The following is a 19,440-nucleotide window of genomic DNA, read 5'->3' as shown; positions in this document are numbered from 1 at the left end:
ATGTTTGATGAAAGATAGACAAGCAATGTCAATCTATAAACTTATACCTTCCACTTCTAGTTCATATGCCTCGTCTTCTTCTTCTTCAGATTTAATTGTAGGTGTTTCTTCAAGTTGTGTCACTTGTTTTAAAACTTCTGTCACTTAAAAATATTACAGTAGTATATATTTATATTATTATATGTCAAATATAATTTAAAATTAAAGTGGGTACATATTTATTGTATTTTAAACATTATACCTCGGGCAACACCTTTCTTAGATAGTTGGTCTGTTTTCTCATGAAAAACTTTCTTCTGTTGTGTTGGTGCTTCAAAGCAATATTTGAATGTTTAGTTTTCAATTACTTCACTTCAGGTAATAAGACAAATCATAAATGTAGTATCTATCATATACCTTTTCCAACAAGTTGTAACTCTTCCGGGGGCTGGGAAATTATTTTTTTCTCATCTGCAACTGCTTTTTTATGAGTATCTAAAATAATTAATTTGAGTTAAAAAAAAGTTGTTGTTTTTTTTTTTTTTTTTTTGGATAATAAGAATTAATAGGAAAAGCTGTAAAATACATTATACCTTTAATTGGGTGTGCTATATCTTTTTTAGGAAGTGTGGAAGCTTTTTTCTCTTCTACAACTGGTTTCTCTGCCAGCAGTTCTTTAAAAATATTAATTTGAAGTGAATATTCTAACGTTAGTGAGAGCATTTAACATAATATTGACACAAGCAATAATAATATATATTTTTTAGTTATTTGTTATTATATATACTAGGATATGAAAATATTAGGGGGCCTTTATAAATATATCTAGGCATGCACTAAATAGCTAAATTAATTATACCTTCCACTGGAGGAATAATCGCCTTTTTATGAACAGGTAAAGGTTTTTCCTCAGGAACAGGCTTCTTGATTAATTCAGCTTCTAAAGATATTAGTAAAACTTAAGTAAAAAATATAACATGGACTACATAGTAAGACAAACAAAATGTTATAATCGAAAGACATTATACCTTTAGCAGGGGCAGCTACCTCCTTTTTAGGAACAGGGATACTTGGTTTCTCCCCTGGGATTGATTTCTTAGGCACAGCAGGTTCTTTAAAAATATTATTCTGTGTTATTTTTGTTTCAGATCTTGTGCATTGACTTAACATACAGATTAGTAAGAAGATAATATACCTTCTGAAGGAGGCTTTACTTCCTTTTTGAGTGGAGCAATAGGTATTTTTTCTTTTGGAGCTGTTGGTTTTGGTGCTTCCTCTGTTTAAATGATATTGTTTTGATTAAATATAGCTGTTATTGTCAGACAACAAACAAGCTGACAAATAGAGCAATCCAAAGATGTGACGTAATTAGTTCATGTGCTATATATTCAAAGGGGTGTTTTTTAAGTTTTTATATAAATTTGCACACTTTGAACACAACCATTCTTATAAACGGTGAGATGTAAAGATGTTCGAAACTATTTTACAATATACCTTCCTCTGTAGAAATAACTTTTTCTTTGGGTATGGAAATCTGCATCTTGTCCTTTGAGTCATGTACTCTTGAAACCTCTTTAAAGATATTAGTCAAAATGTAGAATTTTAGAATCTAGGTTATTATTTGTTAATGGTTATGAATTATTTAGTTATAATATACCTTCTTCGTCTGTAATCATTTCTTCCTTTGAAAACGTTATAATTGATTTGTCTCCAGTTGTAGCTTCGTGAGCCTTCATCACTTTAAAGATATTAGTTCAGGATTAGAATGTGTTAGGTTACTCATGCTAATGATTCAGTGGCTTCAGCTAGGGGTTACATGGATCTACCTTTTGTCACATGTTCAGTTTCTCTCTTAGCAAACGTCACTGCAATCTGCGGCTTTTCTTTTGATGACTGTATCATCTGGGCTTCGACCTCTTAAAAGATACAAGCTTCTATTAATCTTTCCTGTTGGGGTAATTACTATTCCACCTGCAATTTTAAATATCTCCAATAAACTACCTTCAGCATAATAGTGCTCCATTTCAACCGCACTCTCCGGCTTGTGCTCAGGAATCAGTCTCTTCAGGACCTCTACTTCTAAAGAGATTAGTTGTACGTTAGAAATATCTTTTCTATGCAGAAATGTGTCGTCCTAATTATATATTATATAGCTTGACAGTTTTATAATGTTCCTTGCATGTGTTGGGTCCTTTCCTTTAGATGTACAGTCTTTGGTGGCTTCCTTTCAGTACTCAGCCTCTCCTGGGTTTTAGCTAATAGATGTATTGAAAATGTACTTCTAAATTATAATAGATTTGTTTGGTTTTAAAGCAAAGAACAGAAAAGTTATTTTACCTCTCTTATGAGAGGTAACCTCTTTTTTAGACATAAGAATTGTGCAGTTGTTCACTTAAAGCTGAATTATTACAAATACCTTCTTCACTGAGCCTTTGCTTCTCTGCAAAGACAACCCTCTTTGATAAATATGTTAAATAAAATGTATTTATAGCTGTAAGAGTATAGATTAATGATAAAAAAGGACTTTTGGCACATGAAAAAAAAGAAGAGTAAGCTTATGAGTTATTCTTTGCATACGTAAGACATACTTCATATGAGTAGTCATGTTGATGAATGAATTTAAGTTACATAGACATGGAACTGTAACATTTATGTGCAATCTAGTATTAATCGTAGAATAGATAATAGATAATAATTCATTAATTGGGTAATTTGTATTTGCTTAAAAATATAATTAGTGAGACTAACAAATACGTGAAGTACTGGTTATATTTAACTAATTGTCTTTTTTTCCAACTTTTTATAGTGATAGTAGAAGGCAAATTCTAACATACCATCTATTAGCAGAATATTTTGCTTTTTTGGATGTCCAAAAATATTTTAAGCTTTATATGGTGTAACATTTTTGGAGTACATGTCCATGTGTTTAATGAACATGTAAATGTGATAATGTACCTTTGGCGAGAGATATATTTCTCTAATAGGTACATCATGAAATGTAAATAAATTATTTTAAAGAATAGCATTTTTCAGAAGGACTAGAAAAAAAAACATAGGTGTAAGTAAAGATTTAATCACTGTTGATTGAGCAGAAATTGCTTTGTACTGCAATAACATTTTAGTTCATCTTTTTAGTTTATGACCCTTTGGAATGTCCAACAAAATGATTATAAAATATTTTGCAGACAGCATTTTTTTGTTCAAGAGGTATAATGTACTTTGTTACATAAGGAGTGAAATACAAAGAGTAGGATGCAATTTTGATAGTATTCTAAAAATGACTACCTGCATAATGTTATGTATAGACTTTTAAAAAATGTTGTAAATATATTTTAAATGGTTATTTGTGTGTTAGTATTAACTTTATACAATTAGTTCCATAACAAAGTAAAAAAAAGGTAAATAATAGAACATGTGACTTCTTCATAGGAAAAAAATATATCTTGGAAAGAACAGTTGAGGGCTTAGCACCAATGATTTCTGGTAACTTACTTTTAGAAGGGTTTTTTTGTTATTAGTGTTAAGTTAGTTTTTATGTCTCAAAATGTTTGCAAGCACAAGGCAGGTAGAATCTTATACCTTCTACATGTGAAGTAATTTCTCTTCTAAAAGCTTGGGCTTTTCCTTTTTCTGTTGACTGTGCTGGTACATCTGCTATTCATAAAGATATTAGTGCAAATATTAGTATTTGACCACTCGAATGCTGCTAAGTTGTAAAGGTGAAATTAATGAGAAGATGAGGTGGACACTATACCTTCGTCAAAGGCAATCAGTTCGTGTTTTTCAACGATGAATTGCTTGCTTTCTTCAGAAACTTCTTTAAAGATATTAGTATTTATTTTACTGACATTTCAGTAGATATTGCAGACATAACATACATACAATGTATCACCCTTCCTACTGAGATGTTACTGAGATGTTAGTTAAATAACTGCCACAAGGAAGACTGAGTAACTGAGTCCACCTTCTACCAGATGGTTCTTCAAATACTCTGCTTTATTAAAATGTTTGTTTTCAGTTATATTTGAATATAATCTTTGCATTGCCAATATATTACTAGCTAATTATTTACTAGCAACATATATCTTGTCTAAATAGATGCTTTATCAGTAACAGGAAGAGGTATGTCTCCCATTTCACTGCTGGCAATTAATGTTCTTGAAAAAAATTTCACTTGGTATATAACCACAGCCATTCCTCCTTAAAATGCAAAGTATTCCTATATTGTCACAATTACAAAAACTATGCTTTTCAGCCTGTTTAAATAACAGTCTTATAATTATTTATCTAGGTGACATATGGCACACAGACATTCTCTGACGTGAAATCTACAGAGAGCTGTTGTACCTTTTCTCCTAGTCATTTTAGATGGTGAGAGAAACCATTTTTTTTATTTTGTTTTTCTACATTACAGTAATCAGTGATCACAACCTCTATTTTTACTTAGAGGCTTTTAAGAACATGTCAGATAAAAACAGATATTAGTTTGCTTCTAACAACTGCATATGTTGGTGAAAAAAAATCATATTTTACAAACGTGCCCATCATCTATTGTAAATATACCTTCAAAGCCTTGCTTTGCCTTTTTAATAGGTCTTGTAAGAGTTTTCTCTTCAGGAGCCAGCCTCTCAGGCACCTCAGAAACTTCAAAGATATTAGTATTAGTACATGTGTTGTTGATTCCTCTCAGCTATATATACATATACTATTGAAGTGCAAGATATAAGCTACCTTCAACATGCTGGACTACTTCATCCTTGGCTACAACCTTTAGAAATTTCTCATCTGCCTTTTTGGAGACCTCTGTCATAAAAAATAGCATTGGATTAAAATTATTTGATTCAGTAACTAACATCTAGAAATTATTGTATTAGTCAATGATATCCCTGACATGGATATACCTTCTACAGTTGGCCTTGCTTCTTTATTAGGCACTAAAACTTTCTGTCCTTGATCAACTTTTTGTATGCTTCCATTGATAATTTAGATACATTTAATAAAATCTGGGAAGCTTGGTCTTCATATTTGGACCGCCTTCAATCCAATGCATTACAACCTGCCTCTGTAACCTTTCCTTGAGTTTCTGTAACCCTCTGTTTGGTACCCTTCTTGAGGTACTCTTTTTTTGTACCGTGTAATACCCAGCTTTATCCTTTAACTTTATTTTTTACTTTTTGTGGCTCTACATGACTACTCCTGTAATTTTAATTCATATCATGTTTTGTACTCTTATTATGTTGAATAAAGCTTTTTGAAATATAAAAAAAAAACCTTTCTGTCCTGCTATCTGGGTCTCTTGAGTCTTGAGGAACTTTAAAGAAATTAGTTTTGGTTAAGTTGTTGTAGGCTGTCAACTGTAATGGCATGGGTGGACTGAAAGAGACCATTCTTAACTTATTCAGATTATGATTTTATGCAATAAATAGATTGTGTTTTTAGGGAATTTACTACTTGTAGGCACACTGTAATACCAATGCTATCATCACTTACAGGCTTGATTAGACATTTACATAGTCTTGAAGAAAGATATTAGTTTTAATTTAGCACTTTTGCACATATTAGTATAAAATCGCAGTTACGATATACCCATCTTGCATGGAAAATATACCTCCAGGGCCTTGCTTTTCTTCTTTAAAAGGCCTTTTAAAAATGTTCTCTTCAGGGGCCAGTCCCTCAGGCACCTCTTGAACTTTAAAGATATTAGTATGAATTAGCACAAGAATTATTGGATGTTCTTAGCTAGGTTGACACATGTAGATATTCAAGGTACCTTCTATATGTTGCAGTACTTCTTTTTTGGTAACAACCTTTGGAAGTTTCTCATCTGCCTTTTTGGAGATTTCTGTCATTTAAAAATATCAAGCAGCTAATTAGATATTCTTTTCTGATTCAATAACTCAAATCTAGTAATGATTACACTGCTCAGTGATATCCCTAGCATAGATATACCTTTCTCGGATGGTCTTGCTTCTTTTTTAGACTTTAAAATGTTCCGTTCTGCTATCTGGGATTCTTGAGTGTCAAGAACTTTAAAGAAATTAGCTTTGGTTAAGTCATTGTAGACTGTCAACTGAAATGCAATAAAGTTTATAATATGTTCAGAATCTTCTACCTTGGCGGATTGTGTCCTTTTTGGTAGGAGTTTTTGGAAGTTTCACTTCTGCCTTTTTGGAAATGTCTGTCACATAAAATGTTTGTATTGCTTAAGATAGTGATAAACTATTGATGAAACATAGGCTAAAACTGAGAAAGTGGTATACCTTGAGCAACTTGAACTACTTTGGTAGGTAATTTGGTAGAAACTTGCCCAGCTGATACTTCCACTTCATCTGCACTAAGATATTTCTCTTGTGTATTAAAAGAGAAGTGCTCAATATTTTAAAGTAGCAGTAAATGCCCAGTATAACAGCTTTGTTATTTAAAAAAAATGTTTGCTGTTAAGTTTCAATAAGGTTATATACCTTCAAAAGGAATAGGGCCTTCTGGGTGTGTTACAATGTGTCGTTTCTCTTCTATGCTTTGCAGGCTGTCTCTTATAACTAAAAATTGATTGCAGCTACTTAATTATTTAATACACTTTATATGTCAGCAAGGTTAACAGTTTATTTATAAAATGTACCTTCAGATGCTAAATGTGTTTTCCTTTCAAGGACAATATTTTCTATTTCATCTTCTACAAGAGCTTTTGGGGGAAAATAACTTAGTATATGAAGGCATAGTCATGCCCTATTAAAACTTAAGATATTCAAATGTTATGATAACTAGCCTAGTTAAATTAATTAAGTAATATCAATAACTGTTGATATGACCATTAGCATAGGTTTCATAGGCTGACAGACAAAATGTACTAGGTCTTGGAGATCCAAAGTGTTTAAAAGGCCTTTACATTGTCCATCTATGCTATTTTCCCCCTAAACTGACTATAAAGTGAGACTGATGCCAAATATCCACTAGTTAATTTGGAGTGGACAGGAATGAAACAGGCCTTCCTTAACTTATTCAGATGTTTTTCTGCAATGAACAGGTTACATGTCTCTCTTTCATAGGATAGAATATTCTAGGTACTCTGTAATCATAATCCCATCTGCACGTAGATGACTGAGTAGACATTTTATTTGTTTTGAAAAAGATATTAGATATTAGTTTTTTAGACACTTGCATATATATTAGAATCACGGTCACAATATATCCATCATCCATGGAACTTATACCTCCAGGGCTTTGCTTTTCTTCTTTACTAGGCCTTGTAAGAATTTCCTTTTCAGGGGTCAGTCTCTCAGGCACCTCTTGGTCTTTAAAGATATTAGTATGGATTAATAGAAGAATTAATAAATATTCTCAGCTTGATTGACACATATAAATGTGCAAGACAAAAACTACCTTCTGCATGCCAAATTGCTTCTTTTTTGGTAGCAGCCTTTGGAAGTTTGCCATCTGCCTTTCTAGTGACCTCTGTCATTCAAAAAAATATTAGCACTACATTAGATATTTTTCTTTGATTTAGTAACTGAAATAAAAAAAATTTTATAATCTAGTGTTATTTATAATATAAGATATACCTTCCTCTGATGGCCTTGCTTCTTTCTTAGGTTTTAAAACATTCTCTCCTGCTATCTGGGTCTCTTGAGTTTCAGCAACTTTAAAGAAATTAGTTTTAATTAAGTCATTATAGTCTGTCAACAATAATAGTATAAAATGTATAATATGTCTTGAATAAGCTACCTTCTACTTGTTGGACTGAGTCCTTTTTGGTAGAAATTTTTGGAAGTTTCACTTCTGCCTTTTTGGAAACTTCTGTCAGATAAATATTGCATTGTATAAGATAGTGATACATTATCCACAAAATATATATAATGGAGCTACTTTGGCAGGTTCTTTGCTAGAAGATGTCACACTTGTTTTTTCACCTCATCTGAACTAAGATATTTCTCCTTTGTGTTAAAAGAGGATCAGCTTAATATTTTAAAGTGGCAATAACTGCCTAATATAATAACAGATTTGGATTTTTTTTAATTGCTGTCACGTTTAAGATTATATACCATTGAAAGTAACAGGAACTTGTTCTGGGTGTGTTACAGTGGACAATGTCTCTTCCGCATGCTGCAGATTCCCTGTTTCAACTAAATATGAATCACAGCTTAATAATTATTTAATAAATTGTAATAATCAAGGTTAATATTTGATTTATAACATGGATATTAAGCTGCTAAACCTGTTTTGCTTACAGAGACAATAGTTTTATTTCATCAAATTACTTATTATATATGGCATAGAAATGCGTTATTAAAACTGAAGGTATTAAAATGGTATGATAATTAAAACACTAGGCAACTAGGCACATTTAAGACTAGTTAAGTTATTCAAAGGTAAATCAATAATTATTGATATGGTAATTCACATATGTGGCAAAAGCTGACAAAAAATGTTTTGGGACTTGAAGATCCAAAACAGCTGAAAGGACTTTATTTTGTCAGTCTATGCTATTTAAGTACTACACAAACTACTGATGTAAATTCTTAACTAGCTTTCTTGACTTACATAATTGATTAAACATTTCCATTGTCTTGAAACGAAGATATTAGTATTCATTTAGCAGTTGCATATATTAGTCTAGAGTCACAGTTATAAAATACACATCATCCATATAAATTATACCTCCAGGCCCTTGTTTATCTTCTTGATTAAGTTTTGCAAGAATTTTCTCTTCAGGGGCCAGTCTTTCAGGCAGAACTTAAAAGATATTAGTGGAGATTAGTACAAGAATTTTTGAAAGCTCTAAGCTTTATTGACTCATTGAATATGTAAGACATAAGCTACCTTCTACATGCCGCATAACTTCTTTTTTGGTAACCACCTTTGGAAATATCTCATCTGACTTTTTGGAGACCTCTGTCATTTAAAAATATCAGCATTGCATTAGATATTGTTGTTAATTCAGCAACCAAAATTTCAAAATCGTTGTATTACTCAGTGATATCCCTAGCATAAATATACCTTCCTGAGCTGGACTTGCTTCCTTGGGCTTTGGAACTTTATGTCCTGCTACCTGGGTTTCTTGAGTCACAGGAACTTTAAAGAAATTGTTTTTGGTTATGTCATTTTAGGCTGTCAACTATAAAGGTATAAAATTTGTAATATATTTAGAATCAACTACCTTCTATTTGGTGGATTGTTCCCTTTTTGGTAGATATGTTTGGAAGCTTTACGTCTGCCTTTTTGGAAACTTCTGCACATAAATATTTGCATTATTTAAGATATCAATAAACTATTCACAAAAAAATAGGCTAATGCTTAGCGAATTATATACTTTGAGGTACTGAAGTTACTTTGGAAGATACTGATGCACTTGGTTTTTCTACTTCATCTGAACTAAGACATTTCTCCTCTGTTTTAAAAGAGAAGCAGCTTAATATTTTAAGATAGCAATAAACCCATTAGTAAAAGTTTGTTGCCAAGTTTCTTTAAAATTATATACCCTCAAAAGGAACCGGGACTTGTTCTGGGCTTATTACAATTGGTAGTTACTCCTCCATCTTTTGTAGGATGTTTATTACATCTAAACAGTGATTACAGTTTAGTAATTGTTTTTAATACATTTATTGGTCAACAAGCTTTATATTCTATCAATAAGATAGTCCTCTGGTTGTTAAACCTATTTTAACTTTTGGGTTAATAAATCACTTGGTATCAAAAAGAGTGGTAATCAGAATAAAAAACTAGACATTTAAACTATTTAAAAAAACCCTCTTATCAGGAACTATTGATATAGTCATTAATGTAGGTTGCATATGGCTAGCAGATGAAAATAGCCTGTCTACACTTGCTATTTTATATAGAAAATACTGCAGCAAAAATAGTGACAGCTTGTTGTTAACTCTCTCCTACTTATTTTGAAGGAAATGGAAACCTCACCTTGATTTTATGAAAGGATGCCATGAAACATCCCCTACTTAATTTATTCATATTTTTAATCTTCTACAATACAGAGGTCATATGATTTTTACTGAATGGATAGTGGTTTATTAAATATTCTGAAACATTAACATTATTTTAACTTATAAAACTGTTTAAATCTTTCTAGAGACTCAAAAAAAGATATTAGTTTTGTTTCAGTAACTTGCATGTGTTAATATTTCAAAAAATGACCATCATTCATTGAAAAAATACCTTTAGAGTCTTCCTTTGCCTCTTTAATAATCCTTGTAAGAATTTTCTCCTCAGCAGCAAGCTTCTCATGCGCCTCAGAAACTTTAAAGATATTAGTATTAATTCAAGAACTCTTGCGTGCTCTTAGCCACAGTATATTGACACATATTATCGTGCAAGATATAAGCTACCTTGGACATGTCGGACTACTTCCTTTTTGGTAACAACCCTTGGGAGCTTTTCGTCTGTCTTTTTGGAGACCTCTGTTATTTGAAAATATATCACCATTGGATTAGGGAGGATTCACTAACAAAAATCTAAAGGTTACTTTATTGCTTGCTGATTTAGCTATTACAGTTATACCTTCCACTGTTGGCCTTGTTTCTTTCGTAGGCTTTAGAAATTTCTGTCCTGCTAGCTGGGTCTCTTGAGCATCAGGAACTTAAAAGAAAGTATTTTCAGTTACGTCAGTGTAAGCTGACAACTATGATAACATAACTAAGAGTAATATACAGTATATCATAATTCTCTACCTTCCACTTGATGGACTGCTTCTTTTTTGGTAGCAATCATGGGTATTTTCACATCTACCTTTTTGGGAATTTCTGTCATGTAAAACATTAGAATTGTTTTAGACAGTCATAAATTAGTTTCTAAATGGATGCTAAACTAAGAAACTGATATACCTTCAGGAACTGGAGCTACTTTAGAAGGCATTTTGGTAGGAACTGGCACAGTTGGTTTTTCAACTTGATCTGCCCTAAAATATTTCTCTTCTACATTAAAAGAAAAGCAGCTTAATATTTAGGGTGGTATTAAATGTTGTCAAATATAATACAAACTTTGTTATTAAAAAAGCTTGTTACTAAGTTTCTATAAGTTATATACCTTTTTCTTGTTCTGGGGGTGTTACAGTGGGCAGTTTCTCGTCTACCCTTTGTAGAAGATCTGTTAAATCTAAAAATGAATGACAGTTTGGTAACTGTTCAATACCTTTCACTGTTAACAAGCTCAATATTCTGTTAATAAAATATGTCTTCAGCTGCTGAACCTGTTTTCATCTCAGAGACAATAATGGCCTCAATTCACTAAGATTAACTCCTGTCTTTAATAACTCTTCTGAGCTGTTTTACAGTTATCACAATTATATCACCATGGTGATAACTGTAAAACAGCTCAGAAGAGTTATTAAAGACAGGAGTTAAGCTTAGTGAATTGAGGCCAATGGCTTCTATTTTAATGTCTACAATAATTTTTTTAGGGGGAAATAATCACTTAGTATGTAAAAGCACAGTCATTACAACAAAACTAATGTTTTAAAGGGAACCTTAACTGAACGGGGGTGAAGAGTTTCACTTACCTGGGGCTATTACCAGCCCCCTGCAGCAGTCCTGTGCCCTCTGAGTCGTTCTGGAATCCTCTGGTCCCCCACTGTCACTTAGTTTTGTTTTTGACGACTCACCAGTCGGCCGGCCGCCATGCGTATTATTGGACGCATTCTCTACTGCAATTAATGCTGTTGCAGACCGCAACGCATACAAAAATACGCGTTGCCGCATTCCGCACGCGTAGATATGCAGCAACGCGTATTTTTGTATGCGTTGCAGTCCGCAACAGCACTAATTGCAGTATGGAATGCATCCAATAATACGCATGGCGGCCGGCCGACTGGTGAGTCGTCAAAAACGAAACTAAGTGACAGCGGGGGACTGGAGGATTCCAGAGCGGCTCCGAGGGCACAGGACTGCTGCAGGGGGCTGGTAATAGCCCCAGGTAAGTGAAACTCTTTACCCCCTGTTCAGTTAAGGTTCTCTTTAAGGCTATTTAAAATAATACATTCAGATGAACTATTGATACTGGCAATCATCTAAATGGCATATGGCTGATGGATGAAACTTGTTGAGGCTTATAGGTCTAAAAGAGGTTGTCTATCTATACTTTTTATATACAGCTTACTGTACTAAATATAGAGACAGCCTGTTGCAAACTCTCGTCTATTCATTTTGGAGGATAAGGAAATAACGTCTTTATTTTATTTTTTAAAATATAGAGATAAAGATAAAGAAAAGGGTGGGGACGGGGACTGTAAAACAGGGCTCACTTAATATATTTTTCACAGAATTTACTACTACTTCTTAGGTAATCTGTAATGATACTCCTATTTTCACTTACAGTGTTGATCACACATTTCCTAAACATTATAAGATAAATAAGATATTAGTTTTTCGTCAACTATGTTAGTATAGATTCATATTTCCCAAAATATTCATCATTGAATGAAAATATACCTTCAGGGCCTTGCTTTGCCCTTGTAAAAGGCCTTGTAAGAATGCTCTCCTCAGGGGCCAGTTTCTCAGGCACCTCCAAAACTTTAAAGATATTAGTATTAGTACAAGAATTATTGAGTGCTCTCAGCTATACCAACATAAATAAATGTGCAAGATATTAGCTACCTTCAATGTGCTGGAGTACTTCCTTTGTGGTAACAACCCGTGAAAGTTTCTCATCTGTCCTTTTGGAGACCTCTGTCATTTAAAATGATATCACCACTGGATTAGGTATTCTTAGAAAGTGACAAATCACTACTAGAAAAAAAATGTCTGAAAAGTATTATCTTTCTTAGCGATATACTATATAAATATACCTTCCACAGCTGGCCTTGCTTCTTTCTTTGGCTTTAGAAATTTTTGTCCTGCTATCTGGGTCTCTTGAGCCTCAGGAACTTAAAAAAGAATTTGTTTCCATTAACTTGATATAAAGTATTCGCTATAATTGCTTACATTTTTTTTTCAATCATTTACCTTCCATTTGACGGACTGCATCTTTTTTGGCAGCAATCCTAGGGATTTTCATTTCTGCCTCTATAGGAACTTCTGTTATGTAAAATATCAGCATTGTTTTAGACAGGGACAAATAAATCCCTAAATAAAGGCTAAAACTCAGAAAGTGGTATACCTTGAGCAACTGGAGCTGCTTTGATAGGCTTTTTGGTAGGAACTGGCACTGTTGGTTTTTTCACTTGGTCTGCACTAAGATATGTCTCTTTCACTTTAAAAGAGAAGTGTTCATATTAATGTTGATATTAAAGCCCTCATGAGAAATTATTAAGTTTAAAAGTTTCTTTCTAAATTTTATCTTTTTTTTTTTAGTTTTGTATACCTTCAATAAGAACAGGAACTTGTTCTGGGAATGCTACAGTGGGCGATATCTCTTCTGTCCTTTGTGTAATTTCTGTTATATTTAAACATTTAATATCAATTAGTAAATATTTAATGAATTATTCTAAGTATCAAGTTTAATATTCAGTTAAGAAGATGTACCTTCTGCTGGTAAACCTGTTTTTCTTTCAGAGACAATGACTTTTTCCTCTTCTACAGTTGTTTTTATGTATGTCTCAGCTTAAAAGATATTAGTCAATGTTAAATCTTGGAAAAATCTAACTAATGTACAAAGCTATGAGTAATCTATAACATTTACATTATATACCTTGGTAAGGAGGCACAACTGTTTTAGAATGCCTTTCTTGTTCTTGAGACATTTCCCTGAGGGTCTTGGCTACTTTAAAGATATTAGTAAGACTTTACGAACAACACTTTATACAAATATTCAAAACATAAAATATTGCATGCATGAATGTAAATATGACATATGTATAAACACTTGATCTACCTTCTGGCAGAGAAACAACTTCTTTTTTAGGAAGAGTGCGCTTGAGTTTTTCCTCTTGCACAATTTCTTAAGAGATAAGATTTTAGTAAGACTTTAGAAACAAAACACTTAACATAAGATACACAGAAAACACTAGACACACTTATAATGACAAACTTAATGAATGAGATAATGATTGACCATGGATATTCATAATACCTTGAGTGGGGGGAGCTATTTCTTTTTTAGGAATTGTGCGAAGTACTTTCTCCTCAAGCAGAGTTTCTTGTTGGACCACTGGCACTTAAAGATATTAGTGGCACTTTAGAAATATAGACCATTCTAAAGAACAATGATAAATACAGAAACACACAGATAACACATTTTGCATCGAATCAAGTATACTGTATACCTTTCTTTGGTGGAATACGTTTCTTATCCACAAGAGGAGAAGGAACCTTTATTTCTTCCTCAGCTTCAGTCACTTCCTCAGCCACTTTAAAGATATTAGTTTTTTTAAGATATGTAGAACTTTACACAATAAAACATATACACTAATACATTGAAACACAAGCAATAACATAACAAACATGGTGTAATAGTCCTAGTGCTTGCATCACATATTTAAAGTAAAAAGGTTGAATCAGCTGCTGTAGCTGAAAGTGATAACTACCTTCAATTGTAGTAACTGTTTCTTTTTTAAGAGCAGGGACAGGTCGCTTCTTTTCTTCCACTGTTTCTGGGACTTTAGCCACTTTAAAGAAAAGTGAATGTTGTTTAGGGCATTCACATGCAGCTGTTCTGAAAGCTAATGTCAATTCACTTTGCTGTGTTGTACCTTTAAATGGTGGGGTAACCTCTCTCCCAGGGACAGGTGTAGGTTCTAACTCTTTTGGTACAATTTTCTTTGGTAGCTCTGATATTTTAGGAGAGAAACAGTAGACTATGATGTAATTTAGTACTGAATTTATTATAATTTTTAGTTATTAATTTCCTTCAAAACAGAAATATTATTTGTATGCTATATACAGAAGCAGCCAAATATAGCTGAATGTTGTTGTAATTACAAATTAATTCTTTTGTAAATAGTTAGTATGCTATTCACGCATATTTGATGCAGTAGCAATACCTTTAGGGGGAGGAGGTGGAGGAGGAGGAGGAGGAGGTATCTCTTTCTTAGCAATTGGAGTGGGTATTTTCTGGTCAGGAACAACTTTAGGGGGAGCTTCTGGCACTTAAAAACAGCATATATATATATATACTTTAGTAACCTAAAATTGCACTAAATAAGATGTTTAGTGTAGAAGAGAAGACACAAACACAAAACAGTTTATAAACAGAGATATACACAATATACCTTTGGCAGTAGGTACTTCCTTTTTAAAGGGTTTAAGCATCACCTGTTCTTCTGGTGCAGGCACTTTAAAGATATTAGTAGCAATTCAGTGTTTTTTTTTTTAACACAGACATAAAACAAGACTAGTCTATGACACATCTAAAGCAGCTATATACCTTCCACTGGCCTTGGTTTCTTTTTAATAGTCAGAGGCTTTTTCTCAGGAACAGCCATCTTTGCTTCATCTGGTTATAGAAATAGTGTGTGTATTTTATCAACTGGTGAAAGACATCTCAGTATAAACTGAAGAGATCAGCATTTAAATATATGTTTTTGTGACTTAAACTACTGTGGTTGTAGGTCCACTATATCCCCCCCCCCCAAAAAAAAATACTATACACTATTTTTCATTATTTCTTAGCTCTAACCGGGGTAGGTTATGCCTAAAGAATGTAGCAATTAATAACATAAATCATTTTAACTAAGAATATTGTCATAGTACAACCACTGTAATTAATTTTTAACCCCTTCAGGACCATAGGCTTACACCCCCCTTGTGACCAGTCTATTTTTTACAATTTAGGCCACTGCAGCTTTATGGGCTCGCTGCAGGGCCACACACCTCAGCACACAAGTGATCCCCCTTTTCTGCCCACCAACAGAGCTTTCTGTTGGTGGGCTCTGATCCCTGCTGGTATGTTTGTTTATTTTTTTATATTTATTGTGTTTTTTTTTTTCTTAATACATTTTACTATTTTTTAATTATTTTTTATCCCCTCCCTCGCTCCCCCCACCAGCCAATCCCAGCGATTGGCTCTCATAGAAATCAGCCTATGAGAGCCGATCGCTCTCTGAGCCTCCCAGGGGGACAGCCATGTCACACGGCTGTCCCCAGTACAGCGCTGCCGTAGATCGCAGAGCTGTTCAATGTAAATATGTCTAACAGTCTCCCAGTGGTGATCGGAGATGCGCACGCATCAGGGCACGATCGCCTGCAAAGCCCCGCCCCAGGACTTCAGGCCAATTGGCGTTGAGCGGTCCTGGGGCTACAACCCCATTCACGGCAATATGCGTGGAGCGGTCGGCTACAGGTTAACATGTATAAATTATGTTTAATAATATTAAATACAGTAACAAAATTATAGTTATTTACTATTCTATTGACGTTTAGCCAACCTTTTTATAAAATAAAGAATACAGATACAGTGCAGTAAAGGAATGTAAAATTGTGCACTTATTGTCAGTGATTGATTAATAAAGACACACAACATTTAAACAAGACAAACTTACAAAATATGAAGATTTTAGTAACACTGAAACCAAAGATATGTAATAATACCTCTGGTTAAGGGAATCTTTTTGGGTAACTCAGTAATTTCTTCAGCTTCTTCTGGTGACACCATCTTCAGTACTTCAGGCACTTAAAATACATTGTGCTTATTTAGCAAAGATGATAATATAATATAGTCTCTTTATTAATCATTAAGAGGATTAGAAAGTGTGGAATGTAAACTAAAATGTAAAGTGTTTGCTGTTTAAGAGATTGTTGCTTACACCCAGTTGGTAAAACAGTGAAACATCAATTGAATATTTTATCTGGGATCTATTTTAACTGAATTGATAAACTTAGTTAAAGGCCATTTATGTGCCAGTAAAACAACAGTATGCTAAGCATTTGTTAGCTTAAACAATTGCCAGGGAAGTTTAGAATATTACTCACATAAATCCCAGATAAAATATATTCGTACCTACATATAAAAATATAATAATGAAGATATAGGCTTTCCTTGTGTACCTTTCATTGGTGGTGCTTCTGGGATAACCTTTGTCACTTTTTCTTCAGGAGTAATCTTCTTGGGTGCTTCTGGCACTTTAAAGAACATCATATTTTCTTAAGAACAATGAACATATGCCACAGTGACAGAATTTAGATTGTATTTACAAAACAAACAAATAATGATGACATCAAGGCATGGGCTTAAATTTGGATTTAGGTGATCCAGATAGTTACTATCCGGATTTCACCCAGTAATGCTGTGTGGGCTGGGCGGGGGGGGGGGGGTCAAGCTTACCTATCTGACGTCTTCTTTGCTCATCCCTCGGCGCCTCCCACGATGCGTTCCAATCTGCCGTCACGTGATTACAAACACTTCCTCCTTCAACCTGGAAGGAGGAAGTGTTTGTAGTCACGTGACGGAGGATTGGAACGCATCGTGGGAGGCGCCGAGGGACGAGCAAAGAAGACGTCAGATAGGTAAGCTTGACCCCCCCGCCCAGTCCGCACAGCATTAATGGGTGAAATCCGGATAGTAACTATCCGGATCCCCCGAATCCGAATTTAAGCCCATGCCTGATGACATCAATAAAAAAGGTAAAACTACATAAGACACAGATATAACATTAATGTGTCTAAAGAGGAAGCTAAGACAATACATATAAAGTATAAAGGTCGCACATAAAGAAAAGGACAACAGACTTTAACATAACATAATACATAAGATAGTACAGAACGCTATCTTGAAAAATCCTTTGTACCTTTAACTGGAAGTACTTGTTCTGGTTTAGGAATTCCCACTGGTGCCTTTCTCTCTGGGACCAACCTCTCAGGTGGCTCAGGCACTTTAAAATTTTTGAAACAATTTAAGGTGGTATATTAGCGAGTATATATATCACATTTGCACTTGACAGTAAACAAACACGCAAAAAAAGATAAGATCTAGAAACTGATGCAGTGTAAGATCTAGAAACTGATGTAATGTTATTGTGGAGAACGTTACAACAAAAATGTAGAGGTATACCTTTGTAAGGTGCAACCTCTTCTTTTTTAGGAGTAGGTACTTGTACTTTCTCCTCAGGTACTGGCCTCTTTCTCAGTTCAGGCACTTAAAAAACAATTATTTGCTTAATAACATCAAGAATACGTAAGAGAGTGGAACACACAGACAACAGCTAAAATTAAATCAAGTACAAACAGACATATAACAAGTCAGAATTGTGCATAATTTTGTATGAGTAGGTTTAGTATACATTAAAACAAGCTGTATGCAATATTATGTTGTTTTAATGAAGTCTAATCTTCTAATTGGTATAAATAATGTATATGACTAAGAAGCATTAAATATTAAAATAATGGATTTTGGAATTACTACAGCAAAAAAAAAAATCTACTATTTTTTTTCTTTAAAGAAGAAGGTTTGGGCGATGCATTTAAGTTTGCAAATACCATCATGAAATTAGCAAGAAAGATAAATATGACAAAACATATAATAAACATTTGTAACAAACAAAACAAACAAGAATACACAAATTAGTAGATAGACAAGTAATTTATGAAGGTACCTTTGGCAGGGGGAGCTTCTTCTTTTTTAGCCAAGGGAACTGGTACTTTCTCCCCTACTTTTTTTGGTACTTTAAGGACGTAAAACACATCACACATATTTGTAAGAATGACTAATGAAGCCAGTTAAGGACATCAACAAGACATGCTCTACATAAACACGTAAAGAAATTAAGATGCCAAAAAATATCAAGAGATAAATGACCAAGTGGCCAAATGTCTGTTGTATAATATTTTAGTTTGGTGGTGATATAAAATAAGGGAAACTGTCATTCCAGTACATACAAAAGTACATAAACACAAACTCAAAGAGGCACGAAAGATCAAAAAGAACACTAAAACTTATAATGACAGATGGTCTACCTTTGGGAGCTGCATCTTCCTTTTTAGGAGCTACTTTTTCCTCGGGTGTAATTTTCTTAGGTTTTTCTGGGGCTTTAAGAACATGATTTGAATTTTAAGGTTATGTTTAATTTTTTTTTTTTAAACTTATCATTAAGTACCAGGGTAAACATGAATTGTACCTTTAGGGGCTGCAACTTCCTCCTTCTTAGGCACAGGAGCAGGAATCTTTTCTTCAGGGACTGCTCGCTTATGCACCTCTGGTACTTAAAATACAGTATGATGATCGTTATAAGATGCACCCGAGATATGCCAACTTTTCATCCTCAGGTAATTATAACATATAACACAAATGGTTCTTATAACATAAAACACAAAACAATTCCCTACATCACATGTTTGTTCTCTAGTATTCTACCTTTGCTTGGAGGGGCCTCTTCCTTCTTTGCAGGAGGAGTTGGAAACCTTTCTTCTGGCACAGGTATCTTTGGTTTCTCTGGCACTTTAAAGATACATTATTTTGGTTGAAGAATATATTTCAAGAACTTAAAGGGTGCATACACAGCTAACAGACACATACATGTATTACACATAAAACAAGACAGTGTATTAAACATAAAAAATAATAAATAATCTCAATATTGTAAGGTTA

At 33.6% G+C, this 19,440-nt stretch overlaps 1 protein-coding gene across 1 annotated transcript in view; it reads right to left on the bottom strand.

Annotated features, from left to right (window-relative positions):
• The window catches only part of TTN (titin), a 365,525-nt gene that overhangs the window by 142,514 nt on the left and 203,571 nt on the right, over positions 1–19,440 (bottom strand). Inside the window, exons 136-146 of the mRNA XM_068247374.1 lie at positions 19,207–19,290; positions 18,971–19,054; positions 18,810–18,881; positions 18,449–18,517; positions 17,908–17,991; positions 17,645–17,728; positions 16,905–16,979; positions 1,175–1,255; positions 1,008–1,091; positions 839–919; positions 48–143 (exon numbers count right to left, since the gene is read on the bottom strand). Of these exons, the coding sequence (XP_068103475.1) occupies positions 48–143; positions 839–919; positions 1,008–1,091; positions 1,175–1,255; positions 16,905–16,979; positions 17,645–17,728; positions 17,908–17,991; positions 18,449–18,517; positions 18,810–18,881; positions 18,971–19,054; positions 19,207–19,290 (894 nt within the window). The remainder of the gene's footprint in view (positions 1–47; positions 144–838; positions 920–1,007; positions 1,092–1,174; positions 1,256–16,904; positions 16,980–17,644; positions 17,729–17,907; positions 17,992–18,448; positions 18,518–18,809; positions 18,882–18,970; positions 19,055–19,206; positions 19,291–19,440) is intronic.

The sequence above is a fragment of the Hyperolius riggenbachi genome, chromosome 7 (assembly GCF_040937935.1).
Source record: "Hyperolius riggenbachi isolate aHypRig1 chromosome 7, aHypRig1.pri, whole genome shotgun sequence".
NCBI classification, from domain to species: Eukaryota; Metazoa; Chordata; class Amphibia; order Anura; family Hyperoliidae; genus Hyperolius; species Hyperolius riggenbachi.
This window is presented reverse-complemented; position numbering and strand designations above follow the sequence as displayed.